Below are 21,114 nucleotides of genomic sequence, written 5' to 3' on the forward strand. Positions count from 1 at the left end.
TGAAGGCCTGTACTGGCAGCGTAAGACCAACTCTCAGGCCCCAGTAATTACAACGGCCCCGTACTCACAGACGAGACAAGAGTACAGGGTATGGAATTCCTCAGGTGTCCTGTGCTCTCTCGGCATGTACTGAACAATACATGCCAAATAAAACAATTCTTCTCTCACGGCCAGTCAAAAGCCTAGGATACACACACACACACACACTCCTTCAAGTGCAAGCACATGCACACATACCCCTAATCTTTCAAATCTGCTCAGTCTAAGGTTTGTTTACATCAAGATTTCTATCAAACCACAAACTCCAGTGAGTCACTCGTGCTCCATTTCCCCCCACCCTGACCGTATATACATAAATTCTAAGTCTAGAGACTATACTAATGTGTGCCAACAGTCTCATTCCCTTCCCAAGCATCTGCCTTTGAGAGAAAGCCCTCAGTGGCAGAATTCTAATGTTCCAGCAGATGTTACTATTCAAAGGAAAAAAATATGAAAAGCCTTAATTTCTAGCCAAAATGCCAATGCTTTTCTTTTCTAAAAAAGTAAAGAAAAAGAAGGCTGTCACCGCATCTCTGGCAAATGACTATACCTCCTAAGATTTAGGTATGAATTGTAATTCTTCAGAAAAATATTCTGGCACTATTTCTATATCTACCACTTTTCTAAGGCAAAAAGGATGAATTTTTCAAAAAGGGTAGTATTACTCAACTAAAATTATTGCTTCTCAGAAATCTAAGAGGAGCCCTGGCCAGTGTGGCTTGGTTGGCTGGAACATCATCTCATAAACTGAAACGTCATGGGTTCAATTCCCAGTCAGGGCACAAGCCAAAGTTGTGGGTTCCATTCTGGGTCGGGGAGCATACTAGAGGCAATCAATCGATTTCACTCACATTGATGTTTCTCTCCCTCTCTTCCCCTCTCTCTTACATCAGTAAGCATGTCCTCCAGTGAGAAAGAAGAGAAGGGGAGGGGAGTGGACAGGAAGAAAGAAAAGAAATCTAATCATCTATAGAGAGAAAAGCAGCAGGGTTTTCCCAAGAACACTGCTTTACTTTCATTTGAAAAGAAACCTAGGGTAAAGGACTGAGGAAGGGGAAAGGCTGAAATAAAGAAGTACGACTACTGTTTTATGGTCTCTGAAATCCACTGAAGATAAGACTGTGTGAACATAAAACGTCCACTGGAAGGAAGAGAAAGAGCTCTTCTAAAGCGACCTCTCCCACGTGTAGGTGCAGACAGTAATGCCCGAGAGTCTGTGAACTGCCCAAAGCCACGAGGCTCGTCCACGGCACAGGGTTACCGCTTGGCCGCAGGCTGCGAAGTCCAGCCCAGCGCACCGGGGTCTGCTGCATTAGCTAGTTACCTTGGCTTGCCACGGGGCCACCCAGTCTGAGGACAATGCTCTTTCTTTACTCATTTTATTCCCCAAATCATTCACTGTTAAATAAGCCAGTAACTGTCCATTCCAAAGTTAACAACTGACTGACATTCCAGCCAGATCAAAGGAAGGCCTGAGAAATCTGCGGTGCCTCGGGCAGTGCTACCACCAAACCAGCCGCTTCCAGTGGTCAAGAGAAGGCTATTTCTAAAAAACTCAAGACACATAAGGTGATTTTACAAAGGTGTTTTTTCTTTAAAATGCCTTCTGAGAGTTTTCAAACATTACAAAAGTAACTCTGGGTAATATCCTCTCAAATAGTTTCCATAGAACTAAATAGTATTCATAAATAAAATCCTAACTGCAGACCCCATTAAAATTAATGGCAATAGATTTTTGAAAATTCAGCTTCAAGAGGAAATCTACTTTCTCCAACACACAAGGACCCTTGCCCCTCATATTTTGAAGTTTTATCTAATTTGTTTACATAAAGTATAAACTGAAGGCCAGGAAATGATCTATTTTTTTATCATTAGTGCTCCACTTAGATCTTGGACATTTTATCACTCAGCTATTAGCTTCTCTTGAAGGGAACACCAAAAGAAAAATAAACGGGCCCACGTGTTACAGAAATACTATGTATGCATTGGCTTAGAAGGCCATCTGCCCTGAATAACTTTCTTGGGGGGGCCGGGAGGGGCGGGCGGGTTTAGCTCATGAAGATAAACAACAAACAGTCAATTCTTTCGCTGATACCTTGGAAAGCTAAGCAGTGTTGGAACATGACAAGTTAGATGGAAAACCTTTGGGCACTTTTCACAGCACAGGAGGTCCCCTCCATTTTGGCACACAGCACACCAGTCCTCATTTGGGTCATCGTCTTTGCTGCTACCGTCTCCTCCCATCCTCGCCGCCCTGTGCATGAGGCTTCGAATTGAGGACTTTCCGTTAACGAGGCCGCTGAGCCCCGACTGTTTGCAGCTCTCGTTTGTATCTGTAGGCTCGGTTTTCACGTGGTTTTCCAGGCTTGGTAATGCATCCAGCTCGCTCTCCAGATGCAGGCTGGTCGAGAGAGGTGGTGTCAGGCTGCTCTCCGGGCTGCTCAGCTGCAACACGGCAAGGACAGATTCTTGAAGAGTCATTTGATCACTGTTATTTGCAGTATGTGTGTGTGTTTAAAGTTTATGTCAACACATATACAGACAGACTAAGTTAAAATTATTCTGGAAATTACATCTGTTACATAAAGGAACAAAATTAACCCTAAAATTACTTAGCCATGTTAATTTACAGTGAATTCAGGCATGTTACCACTGGTTCACTCAGATAGTAAGGAAATTAACTGAACAGTTAAGCACACTGATTTGGGAGTGAGCACGGGTTATACTTTTCCCGCCCAGAGTTGACTGTGGTATGATAGTTTTCCCACAAGAATCTATTGCTAGTTTTTGAGAAGCATTCTGAAATAGTCTTCTGCTCACTTATCATTCTACAGCTGTAGGAAGATTACAACAATGTAAAAAAGAGTATTTTACCCTGTCTGGTGGGTACTATCCACACTAAGTTCTGGATGAAGAGGTGATACCACTCCTACACACCAAGGCTCAGTGTGCTGCTTGCTACAACTACATGCATCGCGTTCAATACACAGGGGCTCGAGCTGAAGTTTCTGTGCCAACCACAGAGAACACGAAGCTTAAGTCTGGGTAGGAAGAAAAACTAAGATCGAAATATCAAAACGAAGAGAAGGGACTTGGGCCTTCTTTCATCCTATATAAAAACTCTACAGTGTTCCACCTGGGAACTCCAAAACGGTTAGTAATTCATAAGCTAAAGGTAATCTTCCCATCACAGAACTCTTTGATTGTTAAACTTCTCTCATGTCAGCACCCTTAATCCTGGACTTACAGGCCCAGGAAAATAGCCAATAGCCAATAGCCAAGGACCATTGGTGGCCTAAGACTCAATGGGGCTATTGAGATGATTCATAAATTCAGAATAAGACAGAACTTGATTTAGAATCATGGCAAAAATACTGACCAATTACAAACTAAAAGATCGTTTGAATTGAGTCCTTAATGTGATTAAGTCTGATTAGAAAGAGATTATCTGGCTAGTACCAGGCGAGAAAACGCTCAAACACAAACGAACGTTCACAGACGCACTGGTCCCTCTAACAGTCAGACAGGAGGCCCCCGGCAGGCTCAGGGGACCGTACCATGCAGGCGCTCCTCCGGCCATCCTCTGTCTTCTCCTGCTTCACGGCGCCCGAGAAACTGCAGATTTCATCCTCGGTCCCCGGTTCTTGCTTGACCTTCACTTGGTCAGATTTGAAACTAAGGCTCGTCTTCTCAGCAGTTCTTCCTGATGACCCACAGCTAATAAAAAACAACCAAGGCCACATACATTTGGCTGTGTGGTGTATATGAAAGTAATCATCGTTAACATGAAAACACAATTTATTAACTTTAAAATGATCAGGACACTTTATAGTGGTGTTAGGAGGACTGCGGTATAAACTTAGCTTCCACTTCTTAAAAATGCAGATCACACTTGCAGTGGACCTTACAAACACCACATTATGGTGTGAGGCATTTACACTGCATCGTGTAAAAAGTCTAAAGTAACAGTTTCCCAAGGCTAACAGCACAGAATGCTGGTGTTGGTGATCGCTTCACTTCTCTCTATGAAAGTAGTTTCAATTCTCCTCTACCCACAAATATGTGAAAAAATAACATCAACAGTAGTTCGTGAAGCCTCCTCAAAGGAACTGCTACTTTAAGTTTTCAGGGCAGGTGATTGGGAAAAGAGGATAACAAATAGTGAAGAACCTGGAAAGTCCTTATTTGAAATCAATGTAATGACATACGACTAACCAGTTCCATCTAGATCACGAGGCAAAACCACTGGCAAGAGAAAGTGAATAATTGGTAAGACTGTATTACTTCTAAGAATGAACGTTTTTTCACTCAATTTACACTTTTCTTCTAAAAACACTGATCATTGTCCTGCCTGGTGTGGCTCAGTGGATTGAGCACCGGCCTGCAAACCAAAGTGTTGCCAGTTCGATTCCCAGTCAGGGTGCATGCCTGGGCTGTGGGCCAGGTCTCCGGTTGGGGGCACACAAGAGGCAACTACACACTGATATTTCTCTCTGTCCCTTTCTCCCTCCCTCCCCCTCTATCTAAAAATAAATAAAGTATTTTAAAATAAAAAAATAAAATACTGATCATTAACTTGAAGTATAATGAACAAGTCAAGCAAGTGTTTAAAAGGACCAGTCTTCAAAAATGCATGTGCACACATAATATACAAGAAACTCAAGGGTATACGTCTTTCCTGTATTATACTACATTATTTACACTAGAGAGTAAAAATCAGTTAACACTATTGTATTCTGTCTTAAACACACCCTTAGTGCTGTCCACCAAAAAGGCAGAAGAAACAGCGAACAATTCAGGGGTAACGAGCACCCCTGGTACCTAGGAGAGTGCCTCCGAGCACCCCTCTCCTCACTAACACGACCAGAGTTCTTAGGGAAGTGGCGGACTCTAGGCCTGACACCCGGAATGTACAAGACGAACCTGGAACATCATTTGATAAGAAGAAACAAGGATGCTTTCAGAGACTTCGGGGTTATAACAAAACAGCTAAAGGGGCCAACTTTAAAAAGCTCTGACAGGCCAAAAACAGAAAACTTTAGGTATCAATGAAAATCACATCTATAATGGTTGAGAATATATAAAATATGTTTAAATATGAATTGATAAAGTTAAAAATAATAAGACTCATTGACCACTGTTGGGAGGGTGCTGGGAAATCAATTCCTTACTATAACAATACGTAAATAAAGAGAAAGAATCGATTCGCTCAGCCTTTCCTATAACCAAATAGATAATGACAAAGTTTCTCTTTACAGGAACAGTTTAAAATAGTAAACTAGGGAGGAATACAATTATTTAAAACACATCATTTTTCAATTAGTTAAAAAAGAGAAAATGAATACTAATGGTTGGTTGTTATCACAAAACAAACAAAACCAACCAGACTCCCCCAAACCAAACCGAACCTAGTCAAAAGTCAAACCCCCTGATCTGAAGGGTGACAGAGAAATCACAGCAGGCCGTGTGCCCCCGCAGCGCAGCGGGGGAAACACTGCAGGAGAAACACTAGGCCCCCAGTGACACCGACCCTAGCTTCAACATCTCTATTGACGGCAATGCAGACAGCTTATATGAATCTGGTTCAAAGAAACCTTTTTATTAAAGGCCCTTGTGGGAAAAATTGGGAAATCTAAACATTAACTGGATCTCTATTGAAATTAAAGAACTATCTGCTAATTTTTTTCTAAGTGTGATAATAGTTCTGTAGCTATGCAATTTTAAAATCCTTATGTTTTAAGTGATATATTCTGAAGCAGTCACAAGTAAAATAAGACGTCTGATAACTGGTTTCAGAACAATCCAGACCAAGAGGGAATGAGTGGGAGCAGAGAAGATTTAACTGGTAACTGTTGAAGCTGGGTGGTAAGTACATAAGAGTGCACTGTGGTAGTCTCCTTTTTCAAATACGTATTTGAAATATTTCTTAATAAGAAAGAAAACATATAGCTATTAATAATGAAATACTCACCTGCCTCGACTGCCAGTACTAGAGGTACTAGGGGGTCTCACAGGTGTGTGAGAATTGGATAAACCTGAAACCAATAAGTTAAAATGAGTATTAATGCAGATAAGAGTATTCAGAATTCTACCTACTAATTACAGAATTAAAGATGATTATAATGAAACTCATAAATTCCCAGAAATCAGACACAGGCTTGGCCTCAGGTTGGGAGACCTCAACCAGTCTCTCAGCCGAGCCCCGTTCCCAGAATTCTCCTCACAGCAACACTGTGTTTCCGACCAGTGACAAGTGAGCAGGCCAGAGAAAGCCATTTGCTGTCCTGCCCAAGTCATCTGATAAGTACACTATTTAGATTCCTATTATTTACTCTTTATTTTAGAAGTCCTACAATAATTACAGTAAACCTCAAAAATTATATGATTCAAAAAATGTATTAATGATGCATCTCATGCAAAACTCACACTGAAGTCTGAACTATTCTTACTCTAGAAATAATGAGGTGGTCTGTTCTAGTAAGGAAAAAATAACAGTTAATTTACCATAGAAAAATCTACTCCGTGACTCTGCGCTGTGCGCTGTCGGTTTATGGGGAGTTGCTGCAATCATTCGCTCCTGGTAAGAAGGTCAACAGAACTGGGATTTTGGAAAAGCTGTATCTCATGGACCTGGTTACTCACATTTTAACAGTTTCCAATAAAATGTTGTTTTAAAATTACAATCTGAAAATTCACTTGCCTTCCCTTCATTTTTTTAAAACAAATTTTCCACTTTTCATTATTTTACAAAGTGTGTTAGACTTGGGTTGAAACCCAAGAACTCTTCGACTGAAGATCTAGATTGGAAAACATTAAGACATGGAGGTCAGCGCGCCCACAAACATGGCATCCGCCAGCGGGGCTGGGGGGCGGGGCCCTGGAGTGCTGGACTGCACACGCTACAGATATCAATTCATCTCACTCCAGTCAGTGAAAGACTGCCAAGACTACCTGAAGAAAAAATAGTCAGAAGGAGCAATCATGGGAAAAATATGATGTGTTATGAATTGTTAATTCTGGGAGCCCCTTGGCTAGAAGAGAGCACCCCATTGTTTGGCCAAACACCAGTCTAAACGCTGTCATGAGGGTATTTTTTAGATGTGATTAACACCTCAATCAGCAGATTCTGAGTGAAAAAGATCAACATCTGTAGCGTGCATGCGCCTCATTGAATTAGCTAGAGACCTCAGCAGGAAAAGCCTGAGGTCGCCAGAGGAAGACAGAGCTCTGCCGCTCGACCCCAGGCGACATCGGCAACGCTTCTCTGGGCCTCCAGCCCGGCGGCCTGCTCTGCACAGTCTGGGCCTGCCCGCCCTAACAATTGCATGAGCTTATTCCTTCAAACCTCTCCCTCTCCCTCCACAGGCACGCACGCACGCTTCTACTAATTCTGTTTTTCTGAAGAACCTAACACACGCACACACGCACGCTTGTAACAGACAGGGGTGGCACCTTAGCTGGTTTTACCTGACGATCCTGGAGACAGGGCAGAGGGGCCTGGAGAGGGATTCATGGTGCTTGTAGGCTGTGGGGGTAGGTGACTGCCTGAGATGTATCTACTTAGTAGATTATCTAAACTACTTGAACCAGCATCTTCCAACTAAAGAAAAAAAAAAGATAAATTTGCTTTGATTAAACAGAGAAGTTATTAATTTTATTAGGATAATCACTTATGCTCAGTTTCCTAATAAACAGATTATCCTACATCTAAATCAGCCTGTTGCTTCCTTAGGCACCCTAAGGGAATCACACAGTATAAAGTTTATGTGAATAAATCTATAATAATATTATTCAACAAATACCCAGCAGAACAGGACAAAACCCAAATAATCCACTAAGCCCTTTACGTTCTACTATGAAAACAGCGCCGACGCACCCTGACATGTTTGCCTTTTCTCAAAGTTGATGCAAGACCCTGTTTTTCCACTGTCCCATCTTCCTCCCTTTATTTCAACTTCCAAAGATCTCCCAGAATCATTCACCCAAACAGGAATTCAACGTCAATGCCCAACTCCAAAGCTCCGAGTTGTGTTTCTACGCAGGAGAAAGCCCTCAGACCCAGACACGGGGCCCCTGCTTCACAAAAAGCGGGTGTCGACAGGCTGTGAGAAACAGCCAGAGGGCCTGCCACGGAGACTGGGACCCGAGTTCCAACTGAACATCAGCTTCCCGTCTTTAAAACGTTCACCCACACTGAGAACTGTGATAATGAAATGAGAAAATTTGTGTAAGAAATAGTAAATCGATACTATTTAATTACAAAAACCATCCCAAGTAAAAGTTTATACTATTCCATATAGAGACGGCCAAATCGCCCTTCAGTAACCGCCCGTCTTCTCGCTTACTGATCTGACTGGATCTACACGTGCCCCCTCGCATCTTCTCTCCCACTGGGGGCAGGATGCTTCCTGAAAACTCAACACATGCATTTACTGTTTGCTTTCCTCCCCTCCCAAAGTACACAGCGATTTTCATGACTATAAAACAGAAAAAGATGGCATCAAAGCAGAAACCTTAGAAGAAGCTATAAATATATATACCAAGGTAGAGTTGGGCTGACAGAAAAATGAACAGAATAAAGCATCTCAAAACATACCACAGACAAGATCCTCCTAGAAATAGTTCAGTATCCATTTACAACAAAAATGACCAACAAAGTGGGTATAGAGGGAACACACTGCAACATAATAGAGGCCATGAACTACAGCTCAACAGCTAACAACATATGTAACAGTGAAAAGCTGAAAGCTCTTTTAGATCCGGAAAAAAAAACAAGGATGCCCACTCTTGCCACTTTTATTCAACATATTGTTGGAAGTCCTAGCCAGAGTAATTAAGAAAGAAAGAGAAACAAAAGCATCGAATTCGGAAAGGAAGAAGTAAAACTGTCCTTATGTGCAGATGACATATTACAGATAGAAAATCCTAAAGACTCCACCCAAAACTGTTAGAATAAATCAATTCGGTGAAGTTGCAGGATTCAAAAACAATTAGGATTAGAGCAAATAATCCTAAAATTTATATAAAACCCCAAAAGACTCTGAAGAGCCCAATTCTAAGAACAAAGTGGGAGGTATCATACTCCCTGATATCAAGCTATGCTACAAAGCTACAATAATCAAAACAGTATGGTACTGGCATAACAGATACAGATCCATGGAACAGAGAACCCAGAAATAAATTCTTGCCTATATGGTCAATTAATCTACAACAAAGGAGGCAAGGATATACAATGGGGTAAAGACAGTCTCTTCAATAAGCAGTATTGGGAAAATCAAACAGACACATGCAGAAAAATATAAAATTGGGCCACACTTTCTTACACCACATAAGAATAAACTCAAAATGGCTTGCAGACTTAAATGTAAGACCCAACACCATAAAATTCCTGCAAGAGAACATAAGCAGTCAACTCTTTGACACCACTTGTAACAGTATCTTTCTGGATATGTCTCCTTGGGCTGGAGCAACAAAAAATAAACCAATGGGACTATATCAAACTAAAAAGTTTTTGCACAGCAAAGGAAACCAAGAATGAAACAAAAGGACAACCTACCAAATGGGAGAAGATATTTGCAAATGATACATCCGATAAGAGGTTAATATATAAAATACATAAGGAACTTATACAACTTAACACCAAAAAACCCAAACAATCCAACTGAAACATGGGCAGAGGACCTGATTAGCCATTTCTCTAAAATGTATATATAAATAACCAACAGACACGAAAAAACTGTTCATCACTAATCACTAGAGAAATGCATACTAAAACCCTAATGAACTATCAATCATCTCATACACCTCAAAATGGCTATCATCAGTAACTCGTAGTGAGTAACTAGTGCTAGCAGGAGAAGGGAACCCGCCCTTGTACACTGAGGGTGGAATTATGAATTGGTGAAGCCACTATGGAAAATACTGTGGAGACTACTCATAAAAATTAAAAATAGAGCTACCATACGATCCAGCAATTTCACTTCTGGGTATTTATCTGAAGAAACCAAAACACCAACTTGAAAAGATACACACCCCTGTGTTCCTTGCAGCATTACTAATAACAAGCAAGATATGGAAGCAGCCTCTATGTCTATCAACAGAAGGATGGATAAAGAAAGTGTGTATACATACAAAATGGAATTATTACTCAACAATAAAAAAATGAAATTTTGAAATGAAATGAAATGAATTTTGCCCTTTTGTAACAACATGGAGGAACCTAGAGGGTATTATGCTAATAAAAGAAGTCAGATAGAAAGAGACAAAGACTACACAATCCCACCTGTATGTGGAGTCTGATGAACAAAACAAAACAAACTCACAGACACAGAAAAGAGGAGGAAGAGGAGGCAGGTGGGTGAAATGGGTGCAAGGAGTCAAAAGATACAAACTTCTGATTATAAAGTCAATAAATCACAGGGAGGTAATACATACAGCACAGTGACTACAGATGGCAACACTCAAATAATACCATACTTGAAAGCTAAGGGAGTAAATCTTACAAGTCCTCATCACAAGAACATAACTTTTGCAACTATGTATGGTGACAGATGGTAACTGTCACCATACTTATTGTGGCAGTCATTTCGAAATGTATACAAATACCCAATCCCTATACACCTGAAATTAATATAATGTTTCATGTCAAATTACACCTCAATTTTTTAAAAAGTAAACAGGCCTTTCTCATTAACGACATCTTTTTCATTAAATACCCCAGAGAGCTGCATGTCAGTGACATGACGGGCTGAAGGTGGGAGCAGGCTACAGGCTAACAGGAGGGACAATTAAGGTGGACTGGGAGCTGTGCGTGCCCACTGGACACAGCTGTTGGCCGTGGCTTTACTTGTAAACTCTAATTACTGGAGAACCCCGTGCTGCAACCACAGTCTGCTGGAGGACGTGTGAAGAGGGGCAGCTACTGCACTAACATAAGCCACAGACGGAAGCTGGGCCCGTCTCACCTAAGCATGAAAGAGGGAATGATTCAAAACAGACACGGAGGTCCCACGTTACGTACCTCTGCTCCCACTCTCCTACACTGTCCCGCCTGCAGTCTGTGTCTCTGCCAGAGAGACGACCTGAAGGCTGGAAGAGTGAACAGGAAGAGGCGAACCCAAAGGATGAGGGCTTCCCGGAAACTGCTGTCCCCAACAGGGAAATGCTGGCCAAAGCGTTCGCCTCCAGGTTTCATTAGACGCGGATAAAGTCACCGTCAAGTCAGAGGCTTCACTAGAAGAACAATTCCCTTCCTCACTAAGCCATGGTTTCTGAGCTCCCTGAATAACTGTATAGAACGTGTATGATATAATAATTTCTATGAATTAAAAGGAAAAAGACAACCCATGAAAGAAATACAAGCATCAGTGAGCCTAAGACAACCAACCATGCAAATAAAACAAGTGTAAACGAAGTCAATTATTTTGATCTATCACTCTGACAAAGATGGAAGAAAAGACTAATTTAGCCAATGCTGGACATAGTATAAAAATGAGTACTCTATAATATTTAACTTTGCATGTGATTATCAGAAAGTTTCCCCCAAATTTTATAATATCCAATATAATATCCAAATAGTTACCAATATGCCAAATACAAAAAATTCTCTACAAAAATATGAAAATCATTAGAATACATCTGTTGATTATATTAGGAACAGAATCTAATGTTCATTTGTAAATTCAAAAAGTATTCAAGTTCATTACATATTCCCTTAAAGTCAAATTACAAACATGCATTATCACTATGTAGTAGAGTGAAATAAAAATAATTCAAGTTGAGAGAATTCTACTTAAATCAAATTCTACTCTATACTGGGTGGCCATAATGATCAGTATTAAGATATGTCAGCAAATATCCAAAATCATCTCTGTGTTTATTGCCCGTTTGTGTTACATAATTAACGCTGCCTCATCTCCGCTGGGACAGCTCCCCCCAGGTGTCCTTTTACTGCACCATGGCAACTACAGGACAGGAGAAAAGGGATTCTTCCAGAGATAACAGGTTTGCTTCCTTTGCTATTTTTGGTTCATATGGTGAACTATTTCTTACTTTGTCATTTTGTGGTAACACCTCTAATTCCTTTCAAAAATCAGTGACAGTAACAAGCGGCCGTGAGAATGTGGAGAAACAGAAACCCTCACACACTGCTGCTGGGAATACAAGATGGTGCAGACACTGTGGACAAGTTTGGCAGTTCCTCAAAAACACAAACATACTCACATTAGGACCCTGAATTTCCATTCCCAGAAATTCAGCACCAAGGGCTGATAGCCTGTGTTCGTTCACATGTTCAGAGCAGCATTACTCCTAACAGCCAAAATGTGGAGACCCAAACGTCCATCAACTGATGTATGAGCAAATGTGATTCATCCACACAACAGAATAGTCTGCCATAAAAAGGAATTCAATACTGACACATGCTATGGTATGAATGGACCTGGAAAACATTATGCTCAGTGAAAAGTGCTAGTCACAAAAGGCCACGTACTGTATGGTTGTTGGGAACCGCCCTGCCTGGTTTCAGAAGCTGTAATGCCACATGGCTAAGGCTGAGTAAACAGACCTTGGGACCATAAGCCACTGAGACGAAGCTTGTCTTCCCAGCTGGGCTGCTGCCTCTGCCTCCTTCACTTCACCCTGGTTGGGCCCCGGGGCGGATGACTGGTTAGCCAATGATGGGTGAGAGTCCTCAAGGGAGGGTGACCTAAGACACACATGGTTGTGATGGGGCCATCAGAGAATGTCTTGGGGGGCTACAGAAAAAGGGGGCGATGGACCCTTGCCCCTCAACTTTGACATAGCCTGAGTCCTCATTCTGTCTGCAAGAAGTCTCCTAATCTCTAGGCTGCCTTACTTCCCCTGCCTGCCTTAAGCCTGAAACAATGCCGGAGGGCGGTGCAGCCCTGGGCAGGAACAGGTGTTTCCCAGGGGTGATCAGGCCTAAGAAAGAATGCGTAAAATCCTGTGAAACCTGCTTTACTTAGAATGCCCTCAATTTTCTAATAAGGGTCCGGGCATAAAAAGGAGCTTGTTTCCCAAAGTTTATGGACCTTTAGCTAACTGACCCTGACTCAGAATAAGCCCTCATAGTTCTTTGAATGTTATCTATTGTTTGATCATTACTGCCTGACAATGACTGATGAGCTTTACTTGTATTCCTGTGCAAACTGAGCTCAGGAAAAGCCCACTGAGGAACAGGCTCAAGGCCCTTCTCCTGTAAGAGATCGGCCACCTTTCCTCCCCAAGCATATTATGTCTTGGTAGACTTATTCTCATCCGTGGTGGATGGGGGCGGCACTCTGCAAGCGGAGCCCCTCCACATATAACCTCAGTCATACAAAATGTCCAGAACAGGGAAATGCATACTCTCTTGGTTGCCTTACTTTCCCTGCCTGACTTAGCCTGAAACAATGCCAGACAAAGGTGCAGCCCTGGGCAGGAACAGGCAGGAACGAGTGGTTTCTGCGGTGGGAATGAGTGGCTTCCGGGCTGGAGAGGGAAATAAATGGAAAGTGGCTGCTAACAGGTCCAGAGTTTCTTTCAGGCGTGATGCAATGTTCTGGACACAGTAGTGATGGTGAAATATACTAAAAACTAACAAACTGTACGTTTTTAAAAGTTGGATTTTATGACATGTGAATTATATCTCAATTTTTAAAAGCCTATGATACTTCCACAAATCTATAAATAAAAATAAGGTCAGATGTGTGCAAGGAAGAAAGAGCTCCTCGGTGAAGTCATGGCCTCTAGTCTCCGACCCACTTTACAAACTGAACACGGGAGGGCACGCACACCGAGCTTTCTGTCTTGACCGCACAGCTCTCCTGGGCGAGATGACGAGGAAGGTGCCACGTGAGCCCACTTCCCCCGGGATGTCCCACTTCTCAAGGACGCGGAGCACCTGCACTTCCAGCACTCGGTCTGTGTGAGGAAGAACTGGACCAAAGGCCAGAGTGACCCTAGCAAATTATGTTAAGTTTGACATTAGCAAGTTTCTTAAGAACTGAAACCAAGTTTTATTTATCTTTTTATTGGTAATGCCCCAGGACTTGAGCATACAGTAAGTGCTTAGTAAAACGTGAATGACTGACTCCTTGGACACTTACATACCTTTCTCTGAGTGCCCAGGCCTCTCAATACTAATACCGTTCCAGGCCTCCAATCCCAAACTACCTCCCTGCTAGCTCTACGAACAGGAGGGGAGGAACTGGACTGGTAATCAGGAGTTGCACTTTCTATTACAACGTTTCCATTTACTGGGTAACTCTGAGAAAGTCACTAACTTCTTACTGTCATCCATAAAGTAGAGATATTACATATATGAAATGATTTCAAGTATTAAACTGATACACTGAAACTCTGATACTCAAAGTTCTTTGTAAATTGTAAACTTATAACTTAGCAATTTTATTTATATACTCCAAAATTTTCCATATATTTAGTCCAGAACTCTCAGTACCAACACAACTACAATTTGCTCTGCCAATAAAGATCCCCCTTAACATCAGGAAAGCAATCAGATTAAGAGAATTTACAATGAATGAGTGGTTTTGAAACAACATTGGAATTAAAGAAACATCCCTTAAACTAAGTCTTAGAAACCCATCAAAAATACTAGAGTGTTCAACATCGGCCATTGATAGTCAGGGCCCCAGTGACTCAGCAGTCTCACTGCACCCTGCTCCCACAGCATCTCATGAGGATACAGCTCGGTATAATCTTTGAAGGTTATATTTACGTTTAAAAATACAAAATGTTTTTGAATCAAATGAATTAGCAAAATTACAGAAAGCACTGAAGACCTTTGTTCAGTAAAAAGCTGCCAGGGAAAGGGGCAGCGTGCCTCAGAGACCCCGCAGGCTCTCCCTTCCCCTCGCCCGCCCTCCTGCTGCAGCACACCCCAGGCACCCCTGACACCTAGCCCACCAGGCTCTCCCTTCTGGTCCAGCCTGTCTGCACAATGAACCTAACAGAAATGACAAAGACTCGACCACATGTTGGTCCTGGGTCTCCTCTCTGGATCCAAACCACACAAGGAGGGCTTCACCTAACTGAAGGTTTACCTGTTGGCAGGTGAGAGAAAGATAAGTGGTTTACATCTTATAACTTAAAAATATTGAGGAGTGCTAGTTTTAGTACATGTAACTTTAAAAAATTCAAATACAACCAACTCTTTGGAAATTTCAAAAAACGTTTTGCCTAAATTTTAAAATGACCAGAAAAATATACTCAAATTCCCTAATGAACATGAGATTTGAAATCCTTCATTCAACTTAAATACCAACCTGTATGGGTGGAATATCTGGTAGCGATGGAAGGTTTTCTGGATTGGTAACTGAGGGGATCAGCTCTATTGCTGTAACAGACGGGCTGGTGGGGCCGCGATTTGCACTTGCCATGGTAGCTGTGGTAGGGCTGGTCGGGTTGATTGTGTTGTGTGCTGACACAACAGGAAAGGGTCCAGCATGCCCTGGGTTTGAGTGCTGTTAGGAAAGAAAGTGTTATCATCACTTAATCGGCCAAGATAATCCTAATAGGAATATACCCTGACAACCAGTTTTAACTTAGGAAGGATATACAAGTATCTGATACCTATAGTTGAGAAACAAAGAAGCAAGTCCTCTCAAACTTACACAGGTAAAAAACTGTAATTCTAAGTTAAGTCTTTTCATTTTTCTATTCATTTTTGTGCAGTATTTAGGAAAAAACAGACTTGGCAATAATTTCCAACCTGTCAGTCTGGTAATAACATGGTCTTACGCAGAACAAAGATGTATGTAACAGGAAACCACCAAGTTAAGTTTTCCTACAGCACACCAGGAAAACCACTATTCTGTCTATGTTCCTCTTTGAGTCTTTGTCTTTTTAAAAATAAAAGTAATCAGCCCTGGCTGGTGTGGCTCAGTAGATTGAGTGCCAGCCTGCAAACCAAAGGGCCACTGGTTCGATTCCCAGTCAGGGCATATGCCTGGGTTTGGGCCAGGTCCCCAGTAGGGAACACATCAGAGGCAACCACACAGTGATGTCTCTCTTTCTCCCTCCTTTCCCCTTTGTCTAAAAACAAATAAAATCTTTTTTTTTTTTTAATAGCAAACCTCTGACCTATTCCTAATCTCATCTACCACAACGCCCCAGGGTTTGGGGGGCAGGGCGGGGGAAGAGAGAGAGAAGCGAAGGTACAACGAGGCTGTCAAGCTGCTGATCAAGTGCCTCGCTCCAAAACTGGAGTAACTAATCTTTAAGTGGGTTCTGATATTTGATGAGCAACAAAAATTAAGATAAAGACCTGATAAGATTTTAGAAAAAGTTTTCACAGCTCATTGTGAGCTGAAGCTCTGATAACCTAGGAAATGTCCAAAGAACTAAGAAATACTCGTTTAATTCCCAGATACGTATTTTTGTGAACAAGTTTCCCAAGCATTACAAAAACAACAGCAACAACAAAAAAACCCACACACAAGCTAGTAATAAAAATTGATGTTGAACTGACTTACTCCAACAGCGAGTAACAGGCATACAAACATATACAATTGGAAAGGAAGAGGGGAAAGGTTCCACTTCCCTCACAAAGCAATGCAGATCTACAAGAATTTTACTTTTTGTTTCCTAACATTCTTCAAGCATGTAAACATGTATGTTGTTTAAATAATTGTATGGGAATAATTGTAATAAAAATCTGGTCTAAAGATAGCCAAAGTTTAATAATAGCCTTACCATCACTAGAAATTTAAGAATTTTTAAATTAAAAGACATTTTTTCCACAGAAAAATTCTAAAAGACTGATTTATAACTTTATCAAACAAATATACATATTAAGATGAAATGCTATAGAGGAATTAATAGAAGAGATAGTCAACTTCCAGGAAAGAAGGGAATGTAAAATCTTGACTTTCAAAAGGCTGTGCACCCTGGCCGACGTGGCTCGGTTGTTGGAGTGTCGTCTTGTAAACCAAAAGGCTGCAGGTTCAATTCTCCATCAGGGCACATGCCTAGGTTACAGGTTCAGTCCCCAGTCAGGGCGCACTCAGAAGGCAAATTATTGATGCCTCTCCCTCCCTTCTCCTCCCTCTAAAATCAATGAGCATATCCTCAGGTGAAGAATTAGAAAAAAGAGAAAGAGTTCGCCATGGTATTTGGGACTCCAGTGGATTCACTCACTAGAATAAAATAAAGGTTTTAGCCCTGGCCAGTGTGGCTCAGTTGGTTGGGGCGTCGTCCCAGAACCGAAAGGTTATGGGTTCGATTCCTGGTCAGGGAGTATACCTAGCTCTTGAGTTCTATACCTAGTTGGGGTGCTTACAGACGGCAACCATTCCATGTTTCCCTCTCTCCCCCTTGCTCTCTTTGTAAAAGCAATGAAAAAATATCCCCGGGTGAGGATAAAAAAATAAATAATTTTTTTAAAATTGTGTTTTACTTTATGTATTTACAGTATGCCAGAAACAAACCGTGTCCTTGCAACTATTTACAGTTAAACTTACAATGAAACTTTTAAATGTCAATCTTCAAACGTGAGGGAGCACATATTTTTCAAAAGCCTTTCCAGAAGTACCTGGCCCAAAAAGCTGAGGGCACACTGCTCTAAGAAGACGGTATTTGTCCGTTTTAGTATACAGACGGATCCAAGAGAGCTAGTGAGCGCTTACACATTTCTGAGCATCCTCGCCTAGAAATTCTGATTCGGAGCGGGCATGGCTTTGAAGGTGTTTCTGACAAGGCCTCCGAGTCACTCTGGTGGTCTTTAAAGAAACATCACTCTGATAAAAAGTGACCTGCATGCTTTTATAACTACAAATCCCATGTAAAAGTAGCTTCACTTCAAAACCATGTCTCTGCCCTGACCAGTGTGGCTCAGATACTTAGGCACTGTGCCGCAAAGCAAGATGGGTCATCAGTTTGACTCCTGGTCACAGCACATGCCTCGGTTGCGGGTTTGGTCCCTGGTTGGGGCACTTATGAGAGGCAACCAATTGATGTTTCTCTCCTTCTCTCTCTCTCTCCCCTTTCCCCCCCCTCTCTAAAAACAAATAAAATCTTAAAAATCCCGTCTCTTATATAATCTACAATACTATTCAGGCAAAGACTAGAAAATGTGTCTCTAAATACATTTATTTTTAAGGATAGGCATAACTATATCCTGAAAAGAACAATAGTATGTATAGAGAAGTAAAAACAAAAATTAATAGCACACGTTTGTTTTTAAAGTCCTTTTTATGTATTAGGTTCAAAACGTCACATTTAAAAGAGCAAAAAAACAATTTCAGGAAACTAAGGTTCTAATCTTGATTTTACCATTGTATCTTGTGGTTGTGGACAAATAATGAGCTCCTTTGTTACTTAATTCTGTAAAATGAATTGGGTGGACTAGATTAAAGGTTCTAAATCCAGAGTATATAAAAGATTTAATGGCATCAAATGAACTCTTAAAATTAAATACAAAATGTTATTATCTACGTGCATTTTTCTGGGACAAGAAGATACACAGCATTCATCAAATTCTCAAAGGTATCAATGACCCTCCCACCAAGTGATTAAGAAAAATGGTGTCTTTTAGTTTTAAAATTGTATGATTCTTACAAATGGAACTCTAGGCATACTTGTCTTTGGAGGTGTGGCTGCATCATGGAATACTGAGGGCCGCTGTGCCGGGGTATCCCTGATATTCGGGCAGCGTTCTGAGCTAGTCTCATCTGATGGGCTTGGAAAGATCCACAGTTCATGTTGTTCCTCTGCATCGCTTGCACACTGATCAGCCTAGGAGGCTACAAAGGGCAGAAATGGCATTTATATAATGTTTTTAATAAATTTGTATTTCAATCATAAAATGTTATGGTAAAAATAATTCAGTCAGGATACATAAACTAAAAATAATTCAGTCGGGATACATAAATTAAAAAGTGAGTAAGTCATTCTCCTCATCTGTAGCCTGAAAGCCCCTTCTCTCAAGGTTTCTATGTGTTTAAAGCATTAACTTACCCAACTCTGGATTAAGGTCTGATTTGGATAGGGGAGGGGAAGGAAGGAAAGATACAAGAATGGGAATGGTTTTAACAAAAGCCCAAAGCATGTATTAGAAATTGCACAAAAATAATCTGGCTCTTTGGCCCAAAACCACACATACAAAACAAAGGTCTGGTATGGAAGAACAACAACATTTGTGTACTAGTGAATTAATTTTGTTTCCCATGGTTACTTACTGTCCTTCCTCACAATTACCCTGCCGTACCCAGAACAAATACTTAACTCTGACCTTGGAGCTCTCTCCCTACATGTCACTTTGAAATGTGTTACTCATCTACAGGGGACAGCGTGTAGTCCTGAGGTATTCGCCAGTTACAGCAGTAATGCTGTGATGTAATACTCACCTGCTGTTGTAACATCTGAGGGGCTGCTTGTCGTGGATGCTGCTGTGTTGTTGTCGTCGTCGTTGCTACAGGTGCAGGTGGTTGCTGCATCCTCATTTGTTGCAACTGCTGATGCTTCTGTGCATACACTTGCTGTTGCATGTGCTGGAGCCGAAGCTGTGCTAAGTTAATCTGTCCAGGGGTTTTACTAATGTGGTTTGTCCCTGGAGGGACTTGCCCGACTACAACATTAGGAGTATACCCAGGAGCTGGTTTACTCTCTATTACTAGATTACCTGAAAGATTTAAAAAATGAGAATGATTTGCATCTAATCAAGTAAGTCATCTACACTTTGTGGATTAATCATTATCTTTTCCCCTTTCCTCTGAAAACTCTCAGAACTCAAAGGTTCCAACAGTACAGTAGGGATGGGAGCTAGGTTTAAAAGATGACAGAGGTTGGAAACCTAGTATAGTTCAAAGCCAAATAGTTGACTTTTGATTATTCAGAATATATTATTTACATACACGTACAGAACACTGAAGAGCTAAAAGAGACGTTATCAGAGGAGGCCCATCTAGTCCATCCAAATCAGTTCTCCTCTGACAAGATACAAGAACACTCAAGATTACAATTGCTGATTTCATGTGCCTCTGAATTGCCAAAATATGCAGGGCAGGATACTACAATGCTACACAGCTGTCTTCCGCGGAAATATGTCCTTAGAAATGACAATCTTCCTTACTTCTCACAGAGCCCATTGCTTCCTAAAAGGAGGACATTTCAGGAAGGTCTGATACAAGGTAGAGCGGCAAACCTTGTTTTTACAACCCTTTAAAATGTAAAAAGCAAACTTAGCTATCATGCCACTCAAAAACAGTTTGCTGACGCCTGATCTAAGGTTACAGCCAAATTGGAACATACACAAAGATTACTTTTTTACGGAAGGCCATCACTTCTGCTTTTACAGCTTCCAATGGTAAGGATCTGGCTCCTTTATAAGTGAGTTTACACAATCTGTACACAACTCTAAGTTTTAGGGTTTTGCCTTAGCACAAGCCAAGCAACTGGTCTGTTGTCCCATAACCTTCACTGGTGGTCCTTAGTCCCACACTGCAGAGTGACAAAAGCAAAGTCCATTTCTCTTCCATGTGAAACAAGCTACTCTGACCCTTCCAACAATCCTCAGGACACGCCTTTCAGACACATCAGCATCCTGGGCACCCTCCTCTAGAGGAGGATTCGGTATAATTATATACAAACTACTAAGCATCTCACAAGTTCTTCCAGAGAGTGGAGACCCGTTTGCTGAGTTTTCAATGTGAGACAGCCAATGTCAATTTAAAAGATGTGGGGAAATGTTTAGAATGATACACATTTTTTAAAACTATACAGGAGACTCTCAACATTCTTAAAAATGTAATGAACATAGTCCAAGTGAGTTTCCAATGAAAAACATATTTTCCAAGTTTATATGTCAGAGTGAAGTTAAAAAACTTTCAGTATCTAAAGTTTACTTTAGATGCTTCCTCCTCCTAATTCAGTGTTTCAAGTTATATTCATAAAACTAATTGTTTCTCACCTAAATTGACTACATTCTTTGCCCAGAAGGTGGGATCACAATGGAAACGTATTGCTCCATTAGCAGCAGGGACAGGATCACAACGAGCTTTCAAAATATGGCGCAATTGAAAAGTAATCTTAAAGGGAAAAAATTCACATTAGTCT

The 21,114-nt window shown here is 41.2% G+C and overlaps 1 protein-coding gene across 2 annotated transcripts in view; it reads right to left on the reverse strand.

The window, feature by feature from the left end:
* The window catches only part of TRIM33 (tripartite motif containing 33), a 97,774-nt gene that overhangs the window by 10,489 nt on the left and 66,171 nt on the right, over positions 1-21,114 (reverse strand). For both annotated transcript variants that reach the window (XM_028502697.2, XM_028502696.2), the window contains exons 8-15: positions 20,969-21,086; positions 19,407-19,681; positions 18,639-18,803; positions 15,327-15,524; positions 7,507-7,639; positions 6,011-6,074; positions 3,597-3,756; positions 2,135-2,484 (exon numbers count right to left, since the gene is read on the reverse strand). In XM_028502697.2, the coding sequence (XP_028358498.1) occupies positions 2,135-2,484; positions 3,597-3,756; positions 6,011-6,074; positions 7,507-7,639; positions 15,327-15,524; positions 18,639-18,803; positions 19,407-19,681; positions 20,969-21,086 (1,463 nt within the window). The remainder of the gene's footprint in view (positions 1-2,134; positions 2,485-3,596; positions 3,757-6,010; positions 6,075-7,506; positions 7,640-15,326; positions 15,525-18,638; positions 18,804-19,406; positions 19,682-20,968; positions 21,087-21,114) is intronic.

Source organism: Phyllostomus discolor, chromosome 14 (assembly GCF_004126475.2).
Source record: "Phyllostomus discolor isolate MPI-MPIP mPhyDis1 chromosome 14, mPhyDis1.pri.v3, whole genome shotgun sequence".
Taxonomy (NCBI): domain Eukaryota; kingdom Metazoa; phylum Chordata; class Mammalia; order Chiroptera; family Phyllostomidae; genus Phyllostomus; species Phyllostomus discolor.